At 36.6% G+C, this 25153-nt stretch overlaps 3 protein-coding genes across 3 annotated transcripts; 2 read left to right on the top strand and 1 right to left on the bottom strand.

The window, feature by feature from the left end:
• Positions 1 to 4094: 4094 nt before the first annotated feature.
• On the bottom strand, positions 4095 to 5133 carry LOC131606479 (RING-H2 finger protein ATL33-like). Its single transcript, XM_058878700.1, has one exon. The coding sequence runs from the start codon at positions 4960 to 4962 to the stop codon at positions 4399 to 4401; it is 564 nt and encodes a 187-aa protein (XP_058734683.1). The 5' UTR covers positions 4963 to 5133; the 3' UTR covers positions 4095 to 4398.
• A 6022-nt stretch (positions 5134 to 11155) lies between these two features.
• LOC131604478 (uncharacterized) lies at positions 11156 to 12094 on the top strand. The gene has a single exon (XM_058876914.1). It carries the CDS (start codon positions 11156 to 11158, stop codon positions 12092 to 12094), a length of 939 nt encoding a protein of 312 aa, XP_058732897.1.
• A 1338-nt stretch (positions 12095 to 13432) lies between these two features.
• Positions 13433 to 14482, top strand: LOC131604477 (uncharacterized). Its single transcript, XM_058876913.1, has one exon. It carries the CDS (start codon positions 13433 to 13435, stop codon positions 14480 to 14482), a length of 1050 nt encoding a protein of 349 aa, XP_058732896.1.
• The last annotated feature ends 10671 nt before the right edge of the window (positions 14483 to 25153 follow it).

Genomic DNA, 25153 nt, shown 5'->3' with positions numbered 1-25153 from the left:
GCAAAATTTAGTGCAGACAAAGAAGTTTTTGAATCATTACAACAAAAAAATCATGATGCTCGACATCACTAATGTTGCTTTAGAATTTGGCATTGACAGTCAAGAATTTGAATACTCGGGGTATTCTTAAAGAAGTTTAAGAACAAGTGAGTGATAAAAACATTGAATAAATGGTTCCTCATTTTCAAGAATTTGTTGGCAAGGAATGGTCACCACGTCAAAAAGAGTATGAGTGATGATTCCATGTGGAAAGATGAATGAGTTGATACTCATAAACTAGTTGCCAAGAACCTAAAAAGGTGTTCCATGTTAAACTTCCTATCTTTGGATGTGTGATGGATCATATCAAATACTCCTTATTTATTAAAATTTTGGGCCTTAGATATGTTCATTCGAGCCAGCCAAACATGAAGTATGAAATTTGGATGAGGAAAGGTTATGAAGTCACCTGACATCCCTTCAAAGAAAAACATAATCCTTTGAAACTGGTAGGTTATAATATTTGACAAGGCGCAAACAAGATTCCAAGAACATTGTACTATCATCGACAAACAAGGTGGAATGAACCAAGGTGAAATGATCCTTAATTGGTATCAGAGTGTCGAGGCAAGTATATGTTTCTCGAAAAATAAATTTGACCTATTAGGTAGGCGAAGCTGAAGAGGTAGAGTATAGGCAGTGATTACTATCATGTATATGATCATGGTTTTAGGAATCAAAGAAATACATTGTTTCTTCTGGCAGAGAAAACATGGAAGAATGGGGAACGTGATCATAACTATTCTCAAAAAGTCGAGAAAAACTCGAGTAAATAGAGAGAAAAAAGTAAAGGTAGAAAATATTGATTAAAACTATTTATAAGGAAGTTCCTTAAAGGCGATAAGACTAATCACTTCTGTAAACTCAAAAAACGATACAAAAATCAAGTGTGTCTTATTATTGGTGTTTTATATGCCGGGACAAGGTTTACAATAGCTAATTGTTTATGTTTCATGATGCAATGATGACATTATTCTCACGTAAAAACTATTTGTTACGTCGCATCATCTTACATTTCTAGATTTAGCGATGGTACAATGCGGCAGGAGGTATTTGCTTACATCTAAAAATAAATAAAATGCTAGTCAAGTTTGGCAGATGAGCGATTTTAGGGTTATCTGATTGTCCACCCAGTGAAGTAGAGTCATGTGAAAGCAAATATAATTGAGCAATATCCAACCTAATCTTTATCAAATTGACTGAGATTTACCTTGATTGTCTAAACTCTAGATTTAGTCAAAAGCGCAACAAGACTAGAGAAAGCCCAAAGGATGTATCCATGAGTTGAGGGAGATGTGCACTTGTGGAAGAGGTCAACAAAACATGTCGAAGAATAAAAAGTATCATTAAAACATGGTGCACCACGTATCCTACAAATGGAAAGGAGAATCACATAAATAGTTGAATGATAACTTCCACTATAAATACCATCTAATATAAATTTTCAATCATCATTAAAACAATCAATCAATTAATCAAATTATTTATGCATTTTAATTTTTATCTTTACTTTTATTTTTTATGAATTTTTAAGACTAATAATTTAATTTTTTCCATATGCGTTTTCTAGAATACTTATAAAAACTCATAGTTAAAAGGCAAAATTCCTGCCTTAACATAATCACTTAAAAAAATCACTCTCTAAAAATATTAACATTTAATCAACTCATTTTCATATTTTGACATCAAAATTTCAGATTTTTTATTAAAGTATTTTTTAAAAATCAAGCCAAATCATTAAAATAATCCATTTCAATTCATTTTATGAACCATAAATACCCCTTCTTATATGTGAAAACATTGTTATATACTCTATTGTTAACCTCGGCTGGAACGGCCGAGATCTCGGCGTGGAACGACACAGTGGACAAAACTGCGTCAGCTTGAGTCGGAACGGCGCAAACGTGTGATGCGGTTGGAACGGCCGAAAAATCGTGAACGAAACCGGCGCGGAACGGCGGTGAAACGACCTGGAACGACCGTTTTATGGTGTGCTTTCTTCTTACAGTTGGAAGGGGCAAATTTGTCTTTTTAAACTTTAAAAAAACCCTAAAATTTGTCATTTTTCAGATTTACTTTTTTAACCCTATTTTTTTTTATTTCACCATTTAAAATTATTTTTCTCTCTCTTCTCTCACGTACAATCCTTCCCTTCTCTCTTCTCTCAAAGGCACTCTCTTCTCTCTTTCACAGGCAGGTTTGTTCTATTTTGTTTCCTTCCTTCTTCCTTTCTTCTCTTTCTGTTTTATTTCTTCTTCCTTTCTTCTCTCTTCTCTCTTCTCTCTTCTGTTTTATTTCTTTCTTTGATCATTGTTCATTAATATTGTTTTACTATTTTATTGTTTCATTATTTATTTATTTTCTTTACTTCTCCAAAAATTTTGAACAGCTATGACTACACATCCTAATTCCCAAGCATCGAGATGGAATAGTTTAGAGTATAAGATGTTGCAAGATTTGGTTTTCATCAAGTATAACCTAACCTTGAAAGAACTCTATGAGAGTGATGATGTGATTGATCCTATAGTTAGAGATGATACTGATAGTAGTAATGAATGGTTGTTGGGAGATGAAGTTGTTGAAGATGAAGCTCAATCAGATTTAGCGGATGGTGATGATTTATCTAGGTTAGATGTTGATATTGAGGAGGATGAAAAGAAAGTAAAGAAAGAAAAATCTAGTGGTGGAGAAAGTGATGATGAAGAATTGAATTAAGTGTTTGTTTTTTTAAAATTTTATTGACATTTGAAAGTGTGTTTGATTTAAAACTTATGATTTTTATTTTTACTTATGAATGCTTCATAAATTTTGAGTAATTTATTTTAGTTTTTAATTGTTATGTGTTTATTAATATTAAATATATTAGTATTCGCATCACCAAAATAACATTCGTTCTGTTCCGCGTTCCCATTCCGTTCCAATTTTTTGAATGACCGTGCTGCACCCAGAGCTGTTAATATGGGCTACCTGGCCCTAAACGGGCCAGCCCTAGCGGGCCCTGGGCTTTTCAGGGCTGGGCCAAAAAGGTCCTGTATAATATGGGCTCGAGATTTACTACCCGAGTCCGACCCTAGATGGGCTTCGGGCTACCCGGCCCTAAATGGGCTTTTTATTTTAAAAATTAGGCTAAATTACAGTTTTGGTCCCCCTGTTTTAGGTTTTTCACGATTTTGGTCCCCCTATTTTCTTTTTAAACAGTTTTGGTCCCCCATCCCAATTTTGTCCATGAATAGTGCATGAACAGTACATGTCCGTACATGAACAGTGCATGAACAGTTGCATCAAAATTGGGATGGGGGACCAAAACTGCTTAAAAATAAAATAGGGGGACCAAAATCGTGAAAAACTCAAAACAGGGGGACCAAAACTGTAATTTAGCCTAAAAACTAAAATAAAAACTCCATGATATCTATTATAAATAAAATTAAAAATTATGTTATGTTAAACATAATACATTTTTAAGTACTATATTATCTCTTATAAATACTATAATGTGTTTCTAAATACAATATATATTTAAATTGTATAAAATAATATTTAAATATTTATTATAAAAGAAAAACTAATATAATACGATGAAAAAATGTTGATTATATTAATGTATAATATTTAAAAGAGAGAGGTTGAATAAAATAGAGATAAAATTTAGTGAAGTAAGAAAAATCAATATGCTATTTTGGAGTAAGATAATATAAAAATTAATATATATTTTTAAAATTTATAATTATGCGGGCCTGATGGGCTACCCACGACCCATATGGGCTAGCCCTAATGGGTAGCAGGCTTTTCAAAGCTAGGCTAAAAAGGCCCTGAAAAATATGGGCTCTAATTTTAAGGCTAAGCCCTATGATTTTTCGGGTACGACGAACCGGCCCATATGTGCTAACCCATTTTGACAGCTCTAACTGCACCATTATCCGAGTCCATTATCCGAGTTTAACAAACGGAGGTTATATAATATGCATCTTTCACAAAAAAAAAAAAACTTGTTTACATATAATAGGTCAAATAAACCCTACGATGCTTTAGATTGTAGTCTTTTAATTTATTAGATATGAGTAATAAAATAGTCATTTAAGGTTTTTTCATACAAAGTTAAACTTATTAGTCCTTACTATCTACTACCTCATGCATCAAAAACAATATTAAAAAATAAAAATAAAAATTAATTACATAAGTTTGCAATAACAAGAAAATAGAAACTCTATACTTTTACTCTTAGAAATTTCCTATATCATCTTGGTCGGATTAATTTTATCTATCCTCTAGAGTCTTACACGACTTACACAACTATCAATTAAACTGATTTGGCAGAATAAAATGGCACAATTTTTTTAACAGAATTAACAAATTACAATTTTACACTAAACCGGAAGCATCCGGAAGACCCTGCATCATATCATAATTTCTCGCCGGAGCCTCCGCCGCCGCCGATGAACACCGCCGTTTACCGGCAACGGTAGCTCGACAAATCGGACAAGTAACTCGATTTCTAAGCCACAAATCAATACAATCCGCATGAAAATAGTGCTTACAACAACTCAGCTGCCGGAGTTTCTCACCGTCGGTAAACACCGACAAGCAAACCGGACACTCGCCGCCGATCTCCTTCAGATGAGCGTCCGTACTGTACTTTAGATCGAAGATGGAAGCTGCAGCGTCAACTTTGGTGGTGTCGTCGGAAGAAACAGAGAGTTCGTTAGCGTTTTGGTGTGTTCGCCGGCGACAAAACGGAAACCCGAAGGCGAAGATACAGGTGTAGATCAAGGCGGGGATGGTGACGATGGCGATGAGGGCGAGGAGGAACTCGAGAGGGGAGAGATCGACGGTGTGAGGAGGGAAAGGCGGTGGTGGGGTTGTGAGGATGGCGATTTGTGCGGCGGTTAGTGGCGGTGGATGTGTGGCCGGAGTTGCGTGTTCCATGAGGAGATTATGTGATAAGTTACAAAGAACTAAGTGTGTGAGTATAATGTTTCATGTGATTATGTTTTTTGTTTGGTGAAAAAAGTGGGTGATAGTGTTTGTTAGTGATAAATGAAAGGGATTGTTATGTTTTGTCTGAGTTGTTTGTGTTTTATTAGGTGAATTTTACTTCCAATAGTTTGTGATGGGAGTGGGAACCATTTTAGTTTGATATTTGATAAGGAATGGGATTGATAACCTACGAAAAACGGATCCTCCTAAAATGATCTCACACTGACACGACGACACCTTAAAACGATCCCGACATTGATACGGCAACACTGTTAATAATTAAAAAAATAAATTAATTAAATGTAATTGTAAGTGTTGGTGCAGGTGTCCGTCATCGACACCGACACGTCTGATTTCAGAGGTGTTGAATGGAACTAATAAAATATAGATTAGGTATTAATATAAAATTAGAACCAATAAAAAATGAATTAGATCTTAATTAAGAATATAAAATTAGAAGCAATAAAATATGGATTAGGTCAAGGTAGATTGTTTGGTTGACTTATTGAAAAATTGTATGGGTTTAATTTTACGATGTGAAAATCTCTTTGAAAAATGATATATAGAAAATTCTAAGTATTTTTTAGACTTTGAGGTCTACCCTAATTAATTTTGGTGAGTCCCTGAGCCAACTCATCTAATTTTTTTTATAAAAAAAAGTTATAAATTAAGAATATATAATAGAATATGGATTAGGTCTTAATTAAAAATAGGGTCATGCTAACATGTGCCCTAAGGGCACATGTTAAGATACTATAATTAGAAAAATTTAAAAGTAATTAAATGCAATAAAGTCATATTTAAAGTTTCGATATATTGAATGCACGCATTCCAAAAAAATATTTCTATAAATATCTTATTATCTTGTGCCCTTGGGGCACATGTTAGCTTTTCCCTTAAAAATATAAAATACAATTTTTAAAGTAAAATGGTGATAAAATGAGTTCGGCCCGCACTTTAGTGCGGGACAGACAAAAAATTTAGACCAGCATTTTCTAATCTATCCGTCTTGTTCCACAATGTTTTTATGCAAATTTTTGCAGGTAAAGACATTAACATAAATTTTGGTATTTTTAAACTTAAAATATGCAATGTCCACATACTCACCCGTCCTCACTTTTAATACGTAACATGTTTATATTTTTGGTCTGCACTCTTAAGTCTTAACTATGTCGTCCCGCCCTACTTTTTTTTCACACTTTTATAGAACGGATCTAAATAAGACGGACATGTCTGTTTACCGCCCTTAAATAAATATATATTAAAAGGAATGTGATAAAATTTGAATTGTATCATGAGTAGATTCTAAGAAAATTTCTTCACCCATCTCCTAACCTTTTTGGCCACCTCTGGTGAATTTACCACAATACCCCTATTTACGGAAGTTCATTTCCGAAAACGTATTTTTTTTGAAAAAAAAAGGTGTTTTCGGAAATGTATCTCCGAAAAAGTGTTTTTTTTAATATAAAATATTGATTTCGGAGATGCATCTCCGAAATAAAGTTATTTTTCAGAAAATGTGGTGTTTTCGGAAGTTCATCTCCGAATTCACCCCCCTTGGAGGAATTCGGAAATGTACTTCCGAAATATTGTCTGGACAGAAGAAATATGAAAAACAAGAACGATTCGCTTTATTTAATCGGGTGAAGATTACATTGATCACATTACATAAGATTAAAGTTACATATTGTTAAACACGGGTAGGTGGGGATGAGTCAACATTTTGATAACGTCGTCCGCCGATCTTTGAAGTTTCGTGTCCAACTCGATCGGGCCCTTTGAAGAAAATCGGTCGAACGTTGTCCACATAACCGCTAAATCTTCGTCGTTCTTGATCTCAAAAGGTGTGACTTCAATGGCTCCCTCGTCGTTAAGCGATGGCGAGCGGTACTCGAGCTTGACAACCTTTCGATTCTCGGGATAGTGCAAAAGCGTGTTGAGCGACGTTATCAACTCCGCAAACAGCTTGTCGCGCGAGAAGCGAAATTGGAACGGCATCGGGTAGCCGGTGGTGAAGTAGACGAATGCTAGGTGGGGTAGGTTTGTGTCATTTGTGTTTTGTGGTGTGAAGAGGATGAAGAAGAGTTTGTTGTATTTATAGACTTATTGGAGCAATGATGGCCCAACAAACCTTATCCTGCCTCAGGGGACTTTTCGGAAATGAACTTCCGAAAATAGGAGGCAAACAAGCATATTTCGGAAGTTCATTTCCAAATTATGCAGAAACAGAACAAAATTTTGCATTTTGTTGATTGCTTAGTGTGTTGTGTAAATTGGACAAATGGAATTCAAAATAGACTTAAATTACACAATGATGACATAAAACATACTTATATTATATATGTATTGAATTGGTCCGATTTTACATGATAAACAACAATACATACAAAAATGATCATTACAAACAAAAACGATCCGGAACAAACTAAAATTCACCGAACCAATCGGTGGATCCTAAGTCCAAAAATAGGTATGTTCTTCGACCGCTCTCTATTTTGCTCGCGCTCTTTGCTCATCATTTCTTCAAACTCCGCCATTCTCGAAACGAACGGATCCGGCCAAGTCTCCGCCTCATTTGAACGATGTGCCGTCCATTGAAAAGAAGTAGCCGGTATAGGACAACCCGGTTTCAAAAACACTTGAACGAAGTGCCGCGATCGTAGATACCCGATGCATATGATGCGGCCCGACGCGTCCAACGGCGGTCGACTATGAAGTGGAAAGAAAGTCTCACTTATTCCAAACCTCGTCAAATCGACGCACACCATATCATATGCACTTGCTATTAGATGACCCATTTCGGGGAATGACATCCACTTCGAAACCGGAGCGATACCGGTAAGTGATGGAACAAGTGCATCATGAATTTTCACAAACTTTTCTTGATTTTCATATAGTCGGTCGTAGATGTCCCGATACGAAGTCAACTCCGCAATGAGTTCCCTTCGGACTAAAGTGTGATTATTTTCCCCTTTACCAAGCAAACCCGCAACGGCCCGATATCCACAATTGTTGTCGCCTCCAACATCAACGATGTTATCGATATATTTGTGCATAAAAAGTGGCATCTCATCAATGTAGACAATCGGTGATTTTTTGATTGGCGGTGTGCGAGGTGGCTTCGAAATACGGGCTCCTTTGTTACCACTACACTTGGACTTCGGGGTCGGTGAATCCGGGAATGATGCATCAACATGTTCAAAGTAGGATGGAGATCGTTTTGTTGATGTGTCTTCTTGTGTAACTTTGGACTTTTTCGGTGCACCTTTCGTTTTAACCGGTTGAGATGGCGGTTTCAAATCGGTGGTCTCCGGAAATGCAATTTTCCGCAATTGTTCTTTTATGTGCATTTTGGTGGTGTCATCCGCTTTAGCAAACTTCTCCATTATCACTTCCAACTCGTCGGAGATGGTGATTTTGGAGTCATTTTCCTTCGGCGGGTCAAAATCATCAAAACGAAGTTTCTTCCAATGGTCGGCTACCTCATCCATGCGTATTGGTGAATTCAACTTCTTCTTTTTTGAAAGTATACAAGCACATGGAAGGCCGTATGTAGTTCTAATGGTACACCCACATAAAGAACTATCCGGCCCCGTAGAAAATGAATTCGGAGAATAGAATTTGGCCCTTATACCGGTGTTCCATAACCGTCTTGCTCCGACCGAACAATGTTTGAATTTCATTGTGTTGATTTTGGAGCATTTGGTTGACGGTGTCCCATCCCCGACACAAATCTCCCTTGCTATCACCCAACCACCTCTTGAAGACCGCATGTGCGGATTCAACTCGGTTAGTCGTGGTGCAACCAAGATGTCTAACTCGATTTGTCAAAGCGCACACGACATTTTCTCTAACTTTGTCAAGAATGGTGGATTCGACGTAATGACAAAATGTCTTAATGGAACCACACAAAGACCTAAAGTGTACCAATTTCTCGGTATACACCTCTTCGGAGTGTGCATCCAAAATTTCCCTCCATGCCGCCATTATCCTCTCAACTACAACACCGACTTTGATAACTTTACCATTTTCATCCGACCTATCTTTTGTCCCAACCGCGGGTTTCAACTTACTTCTCACGTTGCAAGTTATGTGATACCGACAAAGTAACGCGGTCGATGTCGGGAAGACGGTATCAACCGCATTCATCAAAGCATTGTCCCGGTCGGTGACAATGACGTTTGGCATAACCTCTTGATCAACTAACAAAGACTTGCAAATTCCCAAGGCCCATGTAAAGTTGTCTTCTTTTTCACACTCCAAAAAAGCAAACCCGACCGAATAAGTCTTGTCCGTCGAGTTCACACCGACTATCTCTAGAAGAGGAAGCCTATATTTGTTTGTCTTTTACGTCGAATCCATGACTAGAACAGTTGGAAATGTGTTGAATAATTTGATACTTTCGGGATGAGTCCAAAAAATATCACGCACCGTAACTTTGTCCTAGGAGGTTCGGAAGCTTGAAACATAATTGTTATCGCCTAGTAGTTTCAAAAGTTGTTGCATTTCCGACCGAGGGCCCATATTCAAAACTTTGAGATTGTGTCGTTCATTGTAAACTTGTTTGATATTTGAAACGCTGTCCGGTTTCTTACGCTTCAAATCGGCAAGTATGTTGCGAGGCGCCACTTTGACTATCGTTAAGTCCGATATCACATTCCTCTCTTCGCGGGACAAACGACACGCCATTGGATGTCCGTGTAACTTGACATCCAAGGCATGATTATGAATTCCACAAATTACGGTTAACCGCCACAAGTCATCAACCCTCCGAGTAGCACGCAACTTAAAAGGGCACCCGCACTTTCTCGATCCCGTGTCGTCGTGTTTTGGCACCCGGTTTGATTGTACATAACTCCCACCCCGTTCGCAATTCAAAACAACGAAAGCTTTCCGCCTACTATTTCCGTTGTCCGACCTTAAAATAATAATTCCAAATCCAAGTTTACTAGCTTCGTTCCTAACCCACTCAATCAATTGTTCGCGACTACCGAAGCTCCGATCATTTGTAAATTATTGCCGAACATCAACCGCATTGATCATATGATTAACGTCGATAACCGCATCGTTATTAACGCTGACAACTACTGGAACTACTGCGTCATCGTCTTGCACAATGTTGTCCGGATGCACCATACCTAACAAATGAAAAAATTAGCAAAAGTTGGCCAAAACAGTTTTTTTTTACTGCCAGGGCATATTTCGGAAGTTCATTTCCGAAATTTGTTAGGTAATATATTTCGAAAATGAACTTCCGAACCATATCAGTTTCAGCATAAATTTGTTGAATCAATGTAGTGAAATAGGGGATGAAATGAGAGATGTTTACCTGAAATTGTAGCTTTCTATGCTCCCTTTAACGTGATCAACGGTTTGAAACTTGATTTTAGGACGAAAAATGGATGGAGATTGATTGGGTTTTGGAGAGGGTTTGGGGAAGTTTTGGAGAAAAATGATGAAATAGTGTAGGAGGGAAATTTGTATATGCAGCAATATTTTCGGAAATGAACTTCCGAAAATATTCACGGTTTTTGAATTTTTTTGACTTCGGAAATGTATCTCCGAAAACATCATTTTTTTGGTGTTTTCGGAGATGCATTTCCGAAGTCAAAAAAAATTCATAAAAAAAAATAACTTCGGAGATGCATCTCCGAAGCAGGGGCAGTTTTGGGTTTTCGCTGGGGGTGACCGGTGGGTAAAGAAAAATTCAAATTCTAATACCATTAGAAAAAAAAACCGGTGATCGCTACATTGGACCCATTTATTAAGAAGCGCAAGATTAAAGTCCAACACATTCTTAATACCCAATCCTCCCAAATCTTTAGGAAGGCAAACCTTCTTCCAACTAACCCAATGAATCTTTTTTTTTCCTCCACACCACCCCACAAAAAGTTACCTTGAAGTTGCGAAAACTCCTTGGCTACTTTCTTCGGCATCTTGTAAAAAGACATGGTGAAAATAGATAAAGAACAAAGAATAGATTTTAAGAGAGTCAATCTACCTTAAAGGTGATGATAATGTTTGGTACAACGTGCTAAGAGCCCGTTATGGAGACATTTCGACGACGGTATTTTGTGGGGATTCGAAGGCGCATTCATCTTTATCCAAATCTTTGTGGTGGAAGGACTTAATCAATATTGGCATGGCGACTAATAGAGATCCAATGGCGAATCTTTGTAAATTCGAGGTTGGTAACGGTTTTTCTATTCCTTTTTGGGAAGGTAGATGGACGGAAGGCAATATCCTAAGTCATGAGTATCCGGACCTTTATTTTTTGTCTTGTTTCAAGAAGGTTTCGGTGGGAGCGATGGGAGGGTGGAACAATGGAGTATGGGGTTGGGGTGATTTCGGTATTAATTCTAGCCTTTTGACTACCGACATTCGTCTTTCTTTGAATTCCTTTCGCTCCTCTCTTCCGTTGATGGCTTTTGGTTCGGATAAGGGAGACAAAGTTGGATGGTTAGGGACCAAAGGAGGTGAGTTTTCGGTAGCTTCTTGTTACATTTTTTACGCTTCTTTTCGTACTCCGTTTGGTCCGTGTAATAAAAATGAAGAGTTGGTGGCCAAAATTTGGAAGTTGGCGGTTCCTTTTAAAATAAGGATTTTTGGGTGGAGACTTTTTGTTAATCGATTACCGACAAAAGATCTTTTGAAGACTAGAGGTATTCCTATTCCTTTAAACTCTTTATGTTGCTCTTTTTGTGAGGTGGATCTAGAAAGTAGAAATCACTCCTTCTTTAATTGTAAAGTGGTGGATTTAATTTGGAAGGATATTGCGATTTGGGTCGGTAAACCGGTTGGTAAGGAGGAGGATTGTTTAGCTAATTTTTTGGATTGGTATAGTTTTTGTAAAGTTAACAAAGTTAGGGAAAGCAAGTGGGGCCTTATTTGGATGGCAACCACGTGGTCGATTTGGTTAACTCGGAATGGTATATGTTTCCGGAATGACGGTTGGAATGTTGATAATACGGTGTGGAATGTAAAGTTGCTCGCTTGGAAGTGGTCCTTTTTGGGAGATAATTCTAATTCCAATTATAGTTTTTACGTTTTTGTAAAGGATCCTCTTTTGTTCCTATCGTAGCTAGGATTGGTTGGTATTTTCTCTTTTTTGTGAGGACTTGTCCGCTTTTGTGTAAAAAGAATTGGAGAACCCTTTGTTCTTCCTTTTATTGATTCTTGATTACTCAAAAAAAAAACATTGGACCCAACATCAACAATTTTATAAAATCTTCTATTTTTAAATGTTATTGAACTTTTTGTTCATGTATAAATGATGAGTTGTCTCAAATAATAGATTTTTATACCATATTAACTTAATTTTTTTTTATTTGGCATAAGGCTGAACTAATCTTTACAAAATCATTTTTGTTATAAACATTTATACTAGTGGATGTCCATCCCTCTTCTTATTCTTCATCTTCCTATTCCACTTTAATGTACTTAATTTTCTACCTTCCTTGGGTCCTATAAATAAGACTCATGTTACAATGTAAAGTTCACCTTTGAGAAGAATATAATACAATGTTGCTTGTTCTCTTCTCTTCCTATCTTTTGATCTCTATATAGTTCCATTTAGTTTATAATACGTTATCAGCACGACGCTCTCAGGTATGATTTGGAGGAGATTATTTTTTTTATGATATTCAGTAATTTTATAATCATATTAGGACATTTAACATTTTGTAATTTTATTGTTCGATAATTTTATTGTAATTTTATGGTTAAGATTATGTAATTTTATTGTAATTTTATTTGTCATAGAATTGATGTATGTTTAAGAATATTATAAAAAAAAAAAATCTTAGGTAGCAACTCAACTTTTTGTAAGATGGGTTGATGTTGTTGAGGTTGTGGATAACACATGTGGTTTTACAATGATTCCAATTTTGATGGATAGTGCACAAATAAATTTAATTGTGTCAAAGGATTAAAAGGTGGATTTGGCTTAAAGCATGAAAGAATTATTTTTGTTTATTCGATGGAATTGAATTAGAGAAAGAAGAAATAACTTTTTGCATCCCAGAAGGATATATGGTTTTAATTTTAACGCATCCCAGAAGGATGGTTATAATTTTTAGATCATTGTTTGTAACAAAAGCAGAGCATCCCTGAAGGATAGCGAAATAACATTGTATAGTTCATGAAGAACTCATAATGCTTTATTTTTATTTATTTATCTATTTATTTATTTTGTATATGTAAGATGTAATATGTCACTAAATTGATATATTTTTTTTATAAAAAAAAAAACAAATAATTTTAAGACTAATGTGACAATCTAGTTTACTATTGTGTTATTTCTAAATATTAGAATTTACAAAAGTATTATTTTAAAGATTAATATTTAATATTTCCTTTATGATAATTATCTCATTATAATATTTTTATTTCTTTTATTTTTATGATAGAACTACTAAGTATGTCAAATCTTACAAAATTGGATTTTGGGGCTCTTGATATTTCGGGAAAGAACTATTTGACATGGGCCCTAGACGCCCAAATTCATTTAAGCGCAGAAGGTCACGGTGATACTATTAAAGAAGGAAATAAATCATCTGATCAACAAAAGGCAAAAGCCATGATATTCCTCCGTCGTCACCTTCACGAGGATCTTAAAAATGAGTATCTTACCGTAACTGACCCACATGTCTTGTGGAAAAATTTGAAAGATAGATATGATCATCAAAAAACGGTTATCCTACCAAAAGCTCGATATGAATGGATGCATTTACGTTTGCAGGATTTTAAAAGTGTAAGTGATTATAATTCTGCAATGTTTAGAATAACTTCTAAGTTATTATTATGTGGAGAAAAAGTAACTGATGAAGATATGCTAGAAAAAACATTTTCCACTTTTCATGCATCCAATGTGCTCCTGCAGCAGCAGTATCGAGAAAAGGGGTTTATTAAATATTCTGACCTAATATCTTGTCTTCTTGTGGCTGAGCAAAATAATGAACTATTGATGAAAAATCACGAGGCCCGTCCCACTGGTACAACTCCATTCCCAGAAGTGAATGTGGCAAGGCACGACCACTATAGGAAAAATCGTGGTCGCGGTCGTGCATATGCACGTGGTCGTGGTCGTGGTCGTAATTATGCTCATGGTCTTGGTTTTGATCGTGGTCGCAATGGGAATCATAAAAACACATATTTCCACCCGAAGTGGAAAAATGTTGAAAAGAATGAAAAAGAGGGTCAGAGTAGCAAAACAAATGAAAATATTTGCTATCGTTGTGGAGGAAAAGGTCATTGGAGTCGCACTTGTCGTACTCCAAAACACCTTGTTGATCTTTATCAAAAATCACTGAAAAATAAAAAGGAAAAGATCGAGACTCACTTTGCTAATGAAGATGATGATCCAGATTATGGTAATATGGATGTTACCCATTTAGATATTGGTGACTTCTTTGCTGATCCAGATGGAAAAATTGATCACCTTATTGGAGATGGAAGCGTCAAGAAATAAAATTTGTGGAAATTTTCTTTTTATGTTTTATGGATGTTTTGAATTTTATTTTCTAATAATAATAAAGTGTGTTTTCTACTTGTTTGTTTACATAATTTACTATTTAAATAATTTGTGTTTTTAATGTGCGCTTATAACTTATTGTTAAAAAAAATTATTATTGTTCTTAGAATGAATATGGACGCTAGCTCCAGTAATGAAGATATGTGCCTTGCTGACAGTGCAACAACTCACACAATTCTCAAGCATAAAAGATATTTCTCTAATTTAGTGAATCGAAAAACTGATGTCAGTACTATTTCTGGCACCTCAAAAATAATTGAAGGCTCCGGAAGAGCCCATATGTTGTTACGTGGTGGAACAATATTGCACATTGATAATGCATTATATTCCCCCAGGTCCCATAGAAATTTATTAAGTTTCAAAGATATCCGCCTAAATGGATACCATATTGAAACAGGAGATGATGGAGGGATTGAACATCTGTATATTACAAAACACAATTCAGACACAAAATGTGTAATGGAAAAGTTATCGGTTTTATCCTCTGGCCTGTACTACACTTATATTAGTACAACTGAAGCACATGCAACTGTAAACCAGAAGTTTACAAATAATGATAAATTTCTAATTTGGCATGACCGGTTGGGCCATCCCGGTTATATAATGATGCGAAAAATAATTGAAAATTCATGCGGTCATCAATTAATGAGTAGGGAAATTATTCCATCGAATAAGTTCTCATGCAGCTCTTGCTCACAGGGGAAGTTGATAATTCGGCCATCACCAACAAAAATTGGAAATGAATCTATCAGCTTTTTAGAGCGTATACATGGTGATATTTGTGGGCCAATACACCCATCATGTGGACCATTTAGATATTTTATGGTTTTAATTGATGCATCAACTAGATGGTCACATGTTTGTTTGTTGTCAACTCGTAACCAGGCGTTTGCGAGATTGCTAGCTCAACTGATTCGAATAAGAGCTCATTTTCCCGATTATCCTGTCAAGAAAATTCGTCTTGATAATGCTGCAGAATTTTCATCTCAAGCATTTAATGAGTATTGTATGTCTATTGGGATTGACATTGAACACCCAGTAGCACATGTTCATACACAAAATGGACTTGCAGAATCATTTATTAAACGAATAAAATTAATTGCAAGACCACTGATTATGAGATGCAAGCTCCCAGTTTCTGCTTGGGGACATGCAATTTTGCATGCTGCAACATTAATTCGCATCAGGCCAACGAGTTACCACACCTTTTCCCCTTTACAATTAGTTTTTGGTAAAGAACCTAATATTTCCCATCTAAGAATTTTTGGATGTGCAGTGTATGTTCCAATTTCTCTACCACATCGTAATAAGATGGGTCCTCAAAGGAGGATGGGAATATATGTTGGATATGAATCTCCGTCTATTATAAAGTACCTTGAACCAACAACAGGAGATTTATTCACTGCTCGTTTTGCTGATTGTCATTTTGATGAATCAAATTTTCCAGCATTAGGGGGAGAGAATAAGAAGCTGGAAAAAGATATCAGTTGGAATGAATTATCATTATCTCATCTTGATCCTCGAACAAAACAATGTGAACTAGAAGTTCAAAAGATAATTCACCTGCAAAACTTAGCAAATCAATTGCCAAATGCGTTCACTGATCCAAAAGGTGTGACTAAATCATATATACCAGCTGCAAATGCTCCAATAAAAATTGATATCCCTGTTGGACAATCTAATGAGTCTCAACCACGCTTGAAGCGTGGTAGACCAATCGGTTCCAAAGATAAAAATCCTCGAACAAGAAAGGGAGCTAAGAATAAAGATGGCCCAAGTGAGGATATAGGAAATCTAAAAGAATCGTCAGACATAATAGACATTTCATCTCTAGAAGAGATTGATCAGGTACCTGAAACTCATGAAAATAAAGAGATCTCGATAAATTATGTCCAAAATGGAATACAATGGAACCGAAACGAAGTCGACATTGATGATGTTTTTGCATACAATATAGCGCTAAATGAGATAAATGGCAAAGAGGATGAGGAACCAACGTCTATCAAAATTTGTAGACAAAGTGAGGACTGGCCAAAATGGAAGGATGCAATTGAAGCAGAATTAAACTCACTCTACAAAAGACAAGTTTTTGGACCTGTAGTCCGAACACCTGAAGGTGTGAAGCCAGTTGGATACAGATGGGTTTTCGTACGAAAACGAAATGAAAAAGGTGAAATTGTGAGATACAAAGCTCGACTTGTCGCTCAAGGATTTTCCCAAAGACCTGGAATTGATTTTGATGAAACATATTCACCTGTAATGGATGCAAGCACTTTTCGATATCTAATAAGCCTAGTAGCACATGAAGGGCTTAATTTGCACATGATGGATGTTGTAACAGCTTATCTGTATGGTTCACTTGATAGTGAAATTTACATGAAACTCCCTGAAGGGTTCAATGTACCAGATGCACACAACTCTGAATCTCGAGAACGATACTCCATAAGATTGAAAAAGTCTCTTTATGGGCTGAAACAGTCTGGACGAATGTGGTATAATCGCCTCAGTGAATATTTGCTTAGAGAAGGATATACAAATAACTCCATTTGTCCTTGTATTTTCATAAAAAGATCAGGAAAGGAATTCGCAATAATAGCTGTCTATGTGGATGACATAAATATTATTGGAACTCCTGAAGAGCTCCCAAAAGCTATGAGTTGTTTAAAGAAAGAGTTTGAGATGAAGGACCTAGGAAAGACAAAATTATGTCTAGGTTTGCAAATTGAACATTTGGACAAAGGAATATTTGTACATCAAGAAGGCTATATAGAAAAAGTGTTAAAACGCTTCTATATGGACAAAAGTCATCCGTTGTCTACTCCAATGGTTGTTAGATCATTAGATGTGGAGAAAGATCCTTTCAGACCTCGAGAAAAGGATGAAGAATTGCTTGGTCCTGAAGTACCATATCTCAGTGCAATTGGAGCACTAATGTACCTTGCGAATTATACACGTCCTGATATATCATTTGCTGTAAATCTATTAGCAAGATACAGTTCTTCACCTACACGAAGACATTGGAACGGAGTCAAACATATACTTCGTTACCTTAGAGCTATTTCCTGGAGATCGGTGAAACAAACCATAGCAGCAACATCATCTAATCATGCAGAACTTTTAGCATTACATGAGGCAAGTCGAGAATGCGTTTGGTTGAGATCCTTAATTCAGCACATCCAAAATACTTGTGGTTTATCTTTTGAAAAATTAAATACAACGATCATATATGAAGATAATACCGCATGCATCGCTCAATTGAAAGATGGTTACATTAAAGGAGACCGGACAAAACACATTTCCCCAAAGTTCTTCTTTACTCATGATCTCCAAAAGAATGGTGATATAAGCATCCAACAAATTTGTTCATGTGATAACCTTGCAGACCTTTTCACAAAGTCACTCCCAAGCAGAATTTTTAATCAACTGGTACACAAGATTGGTCTTCATCGAAGAAATGACTGTTCAACTGAGGGGGAGAAATGAAAGGATATTGTACTCTTTTTCCTTCACTAGATTTTTTTTCCCACTGGGTTTTTTCTAGTAAGGTTTTAACGAGGCATATCCTCAATGGACATCCAAGGGGGAGTGTTATAAACATTTATACTAGTGGATGTCCATCCCTCTTCTTATTCTTCATCTTCCTATTCCACTTTAATGTACTTAATTTTCTACCTTCCTTGGGTCCTATAAATAAGACTCATGTTACAATGTAAAGTTCACCTTTGAGAAGAATATAATACAATGTTGCTTGTTCTCTTCTCTTCCTATCTTTTGATCTCTATATAGTTCCATTTAGTTTATAATAATTTTTAAATTGATAATTACCACTTTATCTAAATATTTTATAGGTCTAGGTTAATTTAATTTTTCTACTTTATATTTATAGTTTTAGATGAATAACTTTGTTGTTAAAGTAAAAGTTTAATGTATTAAATTTTTAATGTTGTTTTAATTGATAATAGTTTCAACTTGCGCCAATTATATTATTTTTTTAAAAATTCAAAGTTTGTATCCATTTGTTTTCATAACTTCCATTTTTCAACGTGTAATTGTTAAATTAGTGTGTGTGTCTTTGAGTGTGTTGTACTTGACTTGAACAGGGAGGATGAAGCTTCTTAACACATGACTTATTGATTGATCCACGAGAAGTAAGAACAAGAATATTGTGTTTGGTTTATTAATATAACACGAGACCTGTCTTTGAGTGGTTTTAGAATATGTTTATCATGAATTACTTGAATTAGAAGAATGTGATTATAGTTCAACATAAGCATTTAGTAGTTCAACTACTTTTTTTATTATTTGTGGTTTTGATGATGAAAAGGATGTGCACATTGCTTTATTTGGATCTTTCTGATTGATTTTAGTGTCGATTTGATTAGTTGATATGGATTAGTTGAAATTCATAATTAAATGTGCACATAGCTTTGTTTGGATTTGTTGTGAAAAACGATACCAATAACAAAGTATAATAGGGAATTATAGGGGAGAAGAAGAACACAATAATTGGTTATAACCGTTATTCTTTTACTTTCTCTTAAAACAAGATTACAAGTTTACAAGAATAACAAATAACCTCTCTCACCCTAAATTAGGATTTGCAGCTTAGCAATGATGAGAGACTAGTATGCTATTTATAATAAAACCTAACATACTAACTAATGGGCTTTTTCCACAAGGCCCATTACACAAGTCAACTTAATAAACAAGCTAACTTAACAAATTAGGGTTTAAACACTAAAACCTAATTTAACATGCTAACAACCCTAGCATCTTCGACACAAGCATGTGAACAACCTTCGACTTCATGCTTAACCCTGTCGAACCAAGAAGCTACCCTTCGGCCATACTAGAGTTCGATCCAAAATCTCACAAATCTCCACCTTGGATCTAACTCTACAACATCAAGGGAACAAACTAGCTTTCTTCATGCAGCTTTATCAACTGCATACAGTGGAAAAACTTGCAACTCGACAATGTCTTGGTGATCATATCAGCAGCATTGTCTTCAGTCGAAACCTTCAGCACTTGGACTTCTCCACGCTCGATTACTCCTCTGACGAAATGCAGCCTCACATCAATGTGCTTAGTTCGCTCATGATAGGCTGAATTCTTCGACAGGTGTATTGCACTTTGACTATCACATGTAACAGTGATACCTCGACCTTGAAGTTTCAGCTCCTTCGCAAAACCTTCAAGCCACAATGCTTCTTTCACAGCTTCAGTTAATGCAATGTACTCCGCTTCAGTGGTTGATAGAGCAACAACCTTCTGAAGTGTTGCTTTCCAACTAATTGCTGTGCCAAACATAGTGAAAACATATCCAGAAATAGATTTCCTGGAATCCATACAACCTGCATAATCAGAGTCGACATATCCTTCGATTACTGCTTTACCATCTTCACCCAAGGCTCCACCATAAATTAGGACTCTATTCAGAGACCCATTTATGTACCTTAAAATCCACTTCAATGCTTGCCAGTGAGCCTTTCCAGGATTCGCCATGTACCTGCTTACAAGACTTACTGCGTATGCTATGTCGGGTCTAGTACAAACCATAGCATACATCAAAGAACCAACTATATTAGCATATGGGATGCTATTCATATAGGCTCTTTCCACATCAGTACTGGGACACTGATCAATACTCAGCTTGAATTGAGGGTTTGTTGGAGTCACAACTGGCTTCGAATTCGACATACCAAACTTTTCAAGAATCTTCCGTAGATATGCCTCTTGAGATAGGCATAACTTTGACTTCTTTCTATCTCTTCGAATGTCAATTCCAAGAATCCTGGAAGCAGCTCCCAGATCCTTCATATCGAACTCCTTATTGAGTTCAGCCTTCACCCTCATCACATCTTCGACACTGTTGCTTGCTATGAGAATATCATCCACATAAAGCAACAAAATAACAAATGAATTACCAGGTCGAAATCTGAAGTAAACACAGTGGTCGAACTGACTTCTAATGAAACTTATGCGTGCCATGAACTTGTCGAATCTCCTATTCCACTGTCGAGGAGATTGTTTCAGCCCATACAAGGATCTCTTTAACTTACACACATAATCATCCTTCCCCTTTTCGACATACCCTTCAGGTTGCCTCATCAGGATCGTTTCATCTAGATCACCATACAAGAACGCAGTTTTCACATCCATCTGTTCCAGTTCAAGATCGAACTGTGCCACCATGGCAAGCAGCATTCGAATGGACCTATGTTTCACAACAGGAGAAAACACATCATTGAAGTCGACACCTTCTTTCTGAGTGAAACCCCTTGCGACTAACCTTGCCTTATATCTTTTCGACGTCACTCCTTCAATTCCTTCCTTAACTTTGAAAATCCATTTACAGCTGACTAACCTTGCCCCAGCAGGTTTCTTGATCAGTTCCCAAGTGTGATTATCATGAAGAGATTTCATCTCATCATCCATGGCCTTCAGCCATTCAGTCTTATTTTGACTCCTCATAACTTCCTTATAATCTCTAGGTTCATCATCAAGAACCTCACTGGCAGAGATTAATGCATAAGCTATAAGATCTGCATACCCAAGTCTCTGAGGTGGTTTGATGACTCTTCTCGACCTATCTCTCGACAATAGGTAGTCATCGTCAGTTTCCTCCACTTCCTCAGCATCTTCTGCTTCTTCTTCGACTTCATCAGGGACATGCAATTCAGCATCAACATGCTCCACCTCAACAGGAATCTCTACCTGTTCCAGCTCTTCGTCAGATGTTTCTGTACTTCGACCAACATCATCAGTTTTCTTAAAAGCCATTTCAGCTTCATTGAAAACAACATCTCGACTGGTGATACACCTCCTGTGACCTGGCTCTAGGCACCATAGCCTATAAGCTTTGACTCCTTCTGGGTATCCCATGAACATGCATTTCAGAGCTCTAGGTTCGACCTTGTCTTGCCTAATGTGAGCATAGGCTATGCAGCCAAATACTCTCAGTTTGTCGAGATCTGGTGGATGTCCCGACCAAACTTCTTCAGGTGTCTTAATATCTAACGCTGTCGAAGGACATCTGTTTATCAGATATGTTGCTGTCGCAACAGCCTCAGCCCAGAACACCTTCTTTAACCCCGCACTAGTCAACATACATCTAACTCTCTCCAAAATAGTTCGATTAAACCTTTCAGCCAAACCATTTTGTTGTGGAGTACCTGCAGTAGTTCTATGCCTTGCAATACCAGAGGTAGCACAAAAACTGTCGAATGCCTCATTGCAAAATTCAAGGCCATTGTCGGTTCTCAACCTCTTGACCTTTCTGCCAGTCTGATTTTCAACCAGAGTCTTCCAACTTTTGAAATTCTCAAACGTTTCATCCTTAGTCTTCTGGATGAATACCCATAATTTTCTGGAATAATCATCTACTATGGATAGGAAATACCTTGCCCCAGAATGTGATGCACACCTTGCAGGCCCCCAAAGATCAGCATGGATGTAATCAAGGGATCCATGTGTTCTTGATTTGCCTTTGTTGAACTTCACTCTGCAAGATTTTCCAAGTACACAGGGTTCACAAAACTTCAGCTTTTCGACTTTGTCTCCACCAAGCAGATTTTGTTTCCCTAATTCGACCAGACCCCTTTCACTGACATGGCCCAATCTCATGTGCCAGATTTCAGTTTTCGACAAAGGTTTCGTGGATGCAATATTTGTCGAACCACTTACAACTTCAGCCTCAAGGGTATACAAGCCTTGTTTCTTCACGCCTCTCAAGACTTCCTTCGAACCCTTCATGACTCTTAGGATACTTTTCTCTCCTTGGAAAATATATCCTTTCTTGTCGAATTCACCAAGAGAAAGCAGATTTCTCTTCAAATCAGGAACATACCTGACTTCAGTCAACAACCTTATTGACTCATCATGGAGCTTGAATCTAACAGATCCAATACCTGCAATCTTGCAAGCCTTGTTGTTTCCCAGCAATACTGATCCACCATCTTGATCACATAATTCCTCGAACAAGTCTTTGTTTGGAGTCATGTGCCAAGTGCAACCTGAATCCATAATCCACTCTCTCTTAGAGTCACTGCTTGAAACCACAAGAACATCAGATGATTCGAAATCATCTTGAACAATGGCAGCGTTGCCATTATCCTTACCTCCATGATATTTCAGGCGTTCAGGGCACACCTTTCTTGTGTGACCCTCCTTTTTACAATGGTAGCATCGAATGCCAGATGCTTCGCCACTGTAAGACTTCGACTGGCTTTTGCCTTTCTTCTTGTCGAACTTACCATCCTTTCGTAAGAGTTTTCCTTTAACGGCCAAACCTTCGCCAACAGTCGAAGGTTTATGCTCCTTTCGTTCATTCAAGTCCTTAGAGTACAAGGCTGATTGAACTTCTTCAAACGTCAGGGACTCCCTTCCATACAAGAGAGTTTCTTTGAAGTGAGCATGTGATCTAGGCAAAGAACACAATAGTAACAGCGCTTGATCTTCATCATCGATCTTCACATCAATATTTTCAAGATCAAGAATCAGCTTGTTGAACATATCCAACTGCTCAGCCAATACTTTGTCTTCAATCATCTTGAATGAATACAAAGCTTGCTTCAGGTAGAGTCGATTTACCAGCGATTTGGTCATATACAAACTTTCAAGTTTCACCCATAACCCTGATGCCGTCGTCTCCTTTGATACCTGTCGGAGAACCTTATCACCAAGGCTCAACAAAATTGCGCTGTGTGCTTTCTCGATCATAGTTGTCTTCTCCGCTGCCGTTAATGCAGCATTCATGCCTGCCTCTCCCTTCAACGCTTCCAAACAACCCTGCTGAACCAGTAGGGCTTTCATCTTCAAGCGCCACAGACCGAAATCATTCACTCCGGTGAATTTTTCAATCTCATACTTTGTTGACGGCATCTTCTCCACGCTCACCGCACCAATTTGTTGTGAAAAACGATACCAATAACAAAGTATAATAGGGAATTATAGGGGAGAAGAAGAACACAATAATTGGTTATAACCGTTATTCTTTTACTTTCTCTTAAAACAAGATTACAAGTTTACAAGAATAACAAATAACCTCTCTCACCCTAAATTAGGATTTGCAGCTTAGCAATGATGAGAGACTAGTATGCTATTTATAATAAAACCTAACATACTAACTAATGGGCTTTTTCCACAAGGCCCATTACACAAGTCAACTTAATAAACAAGCTAACTTAACAAATTAGGGTTTAAACACTAAAACCTAATTTAACATGCTAACAACCCTAGCATCTTCGACACAAGCATGTGAACAACCTTCGACTTCATGCTTAACCCTGTCGAACCAAGAAGCTACCCTTCGGCCATACTAGAGTTCGATCCAAAATCTCACAGGATTTTTTTTTCCTTTTAACTAATTTGGTGGTTGAAATCTACCATTTTAAAGGAGAATAAGCAGGATCTCGACAACATGCGAGTTTTCTGGGATCGCTCTAACATAATGGTGATGTCGTGGAGCATTATATATGTAGTGTCTTTGACACATTTTAGAGGATCAATGAAAAGAAATGAGTCTTTATTTTTATAGCTTAGTTTTATCTTTCTCTTAATTTTACAGCTTTTCATAATTTTATTAGATTTAGGGTTCTAGCATCCTAACATTTGTTTAGAGAAAATTACTCTAACTAACTTAAGCCGATTGGGTCTATGTAAATCCTAAGCCCAACCTGTATTCGTTCAAGGATTTGAATAATAATTCTTGAAGTTTATTTTCTCTGTTTGTTTTTTTCTAATTCCATCATAACGAGGAAACAACTTTCGTTGGAAAAATGTCAACAGATTATTTTTTTTATTTTCCATTTAAAAATCAAAATATGCAACTACTTATTACTCAGAGTTTAAAATTACATTAAAATATATATTTTTCATTTATAACCATAACTATCCATTTTGAGAAATGTATATGCAATGGCCCAATGGGGTAATAAAAGCAACACAAAAAAAATTATCCCCAAAAAAAAGACAATAATTTAATCCAAAACAACAAAACTATTAACTCTTTGATCAGTGTAAAAAAAACCTCAAAGAACACATAAAAAGCAAGAAATGGAGCAACTTAAATACTTCACCTACATAAAAGTAAATTATGATGAATTGATGTTCCACTCTATTCTTTTATTTTAATTTTCTATTTTCCTTATTTCATTTGCACTACTTCAAATAATGCATAGATCAAGCACATACTTGTGACAAATGATTGATCCTTTTTCTAACCATTCTAAACTTCTATAAATTCTCAAAAATCTCCTCTTTCAAACACTGCAGCAGCTCCCATACCAGAACCTGAAATCATGCACAATTCAATAATGCAATTTTTCTTGAATCATATGCTTTTTATATAAACTTTTTTCTAGAGTATGATTTCGCGAAAAGTAAAAAAAAAAAAATTACCTATGCACATTGAGATTACACCATAGCTACAATCCTTCCCACGACGCTTCATCTCATTCAACAAAATTGATACGCAGTGCGCACCTGATATAATGGACAGCTTAATACGTACGAAAAAGTGATCCTCGGTCTACTACTTGGAGAACAACATCTGCCATCCATCCCCGTCGTATATGCAATAAATTATAGCATGTGCTTTAAAGCTGA

This window comes from Vicia villosa, linkage group LG5 (genome assembly GCF_029867415.1).
Source record: "Vicia villosa cultivar HV-30 ecotype Madison, WI linkage group LG5, Vvil1.0, whole genome shotgun sequence".
NCBI lineage: Eukaryota > Viridiplantae > Streptophyta > Magnoliopsida > Fabales > Fabaceae > Vicia > Vicia villosa.
The sequence above is the reverse complement of the archived record's forward strand: the minus strand, read 5'-3'. Positions and strand labels throughout refer to the sequence as shown.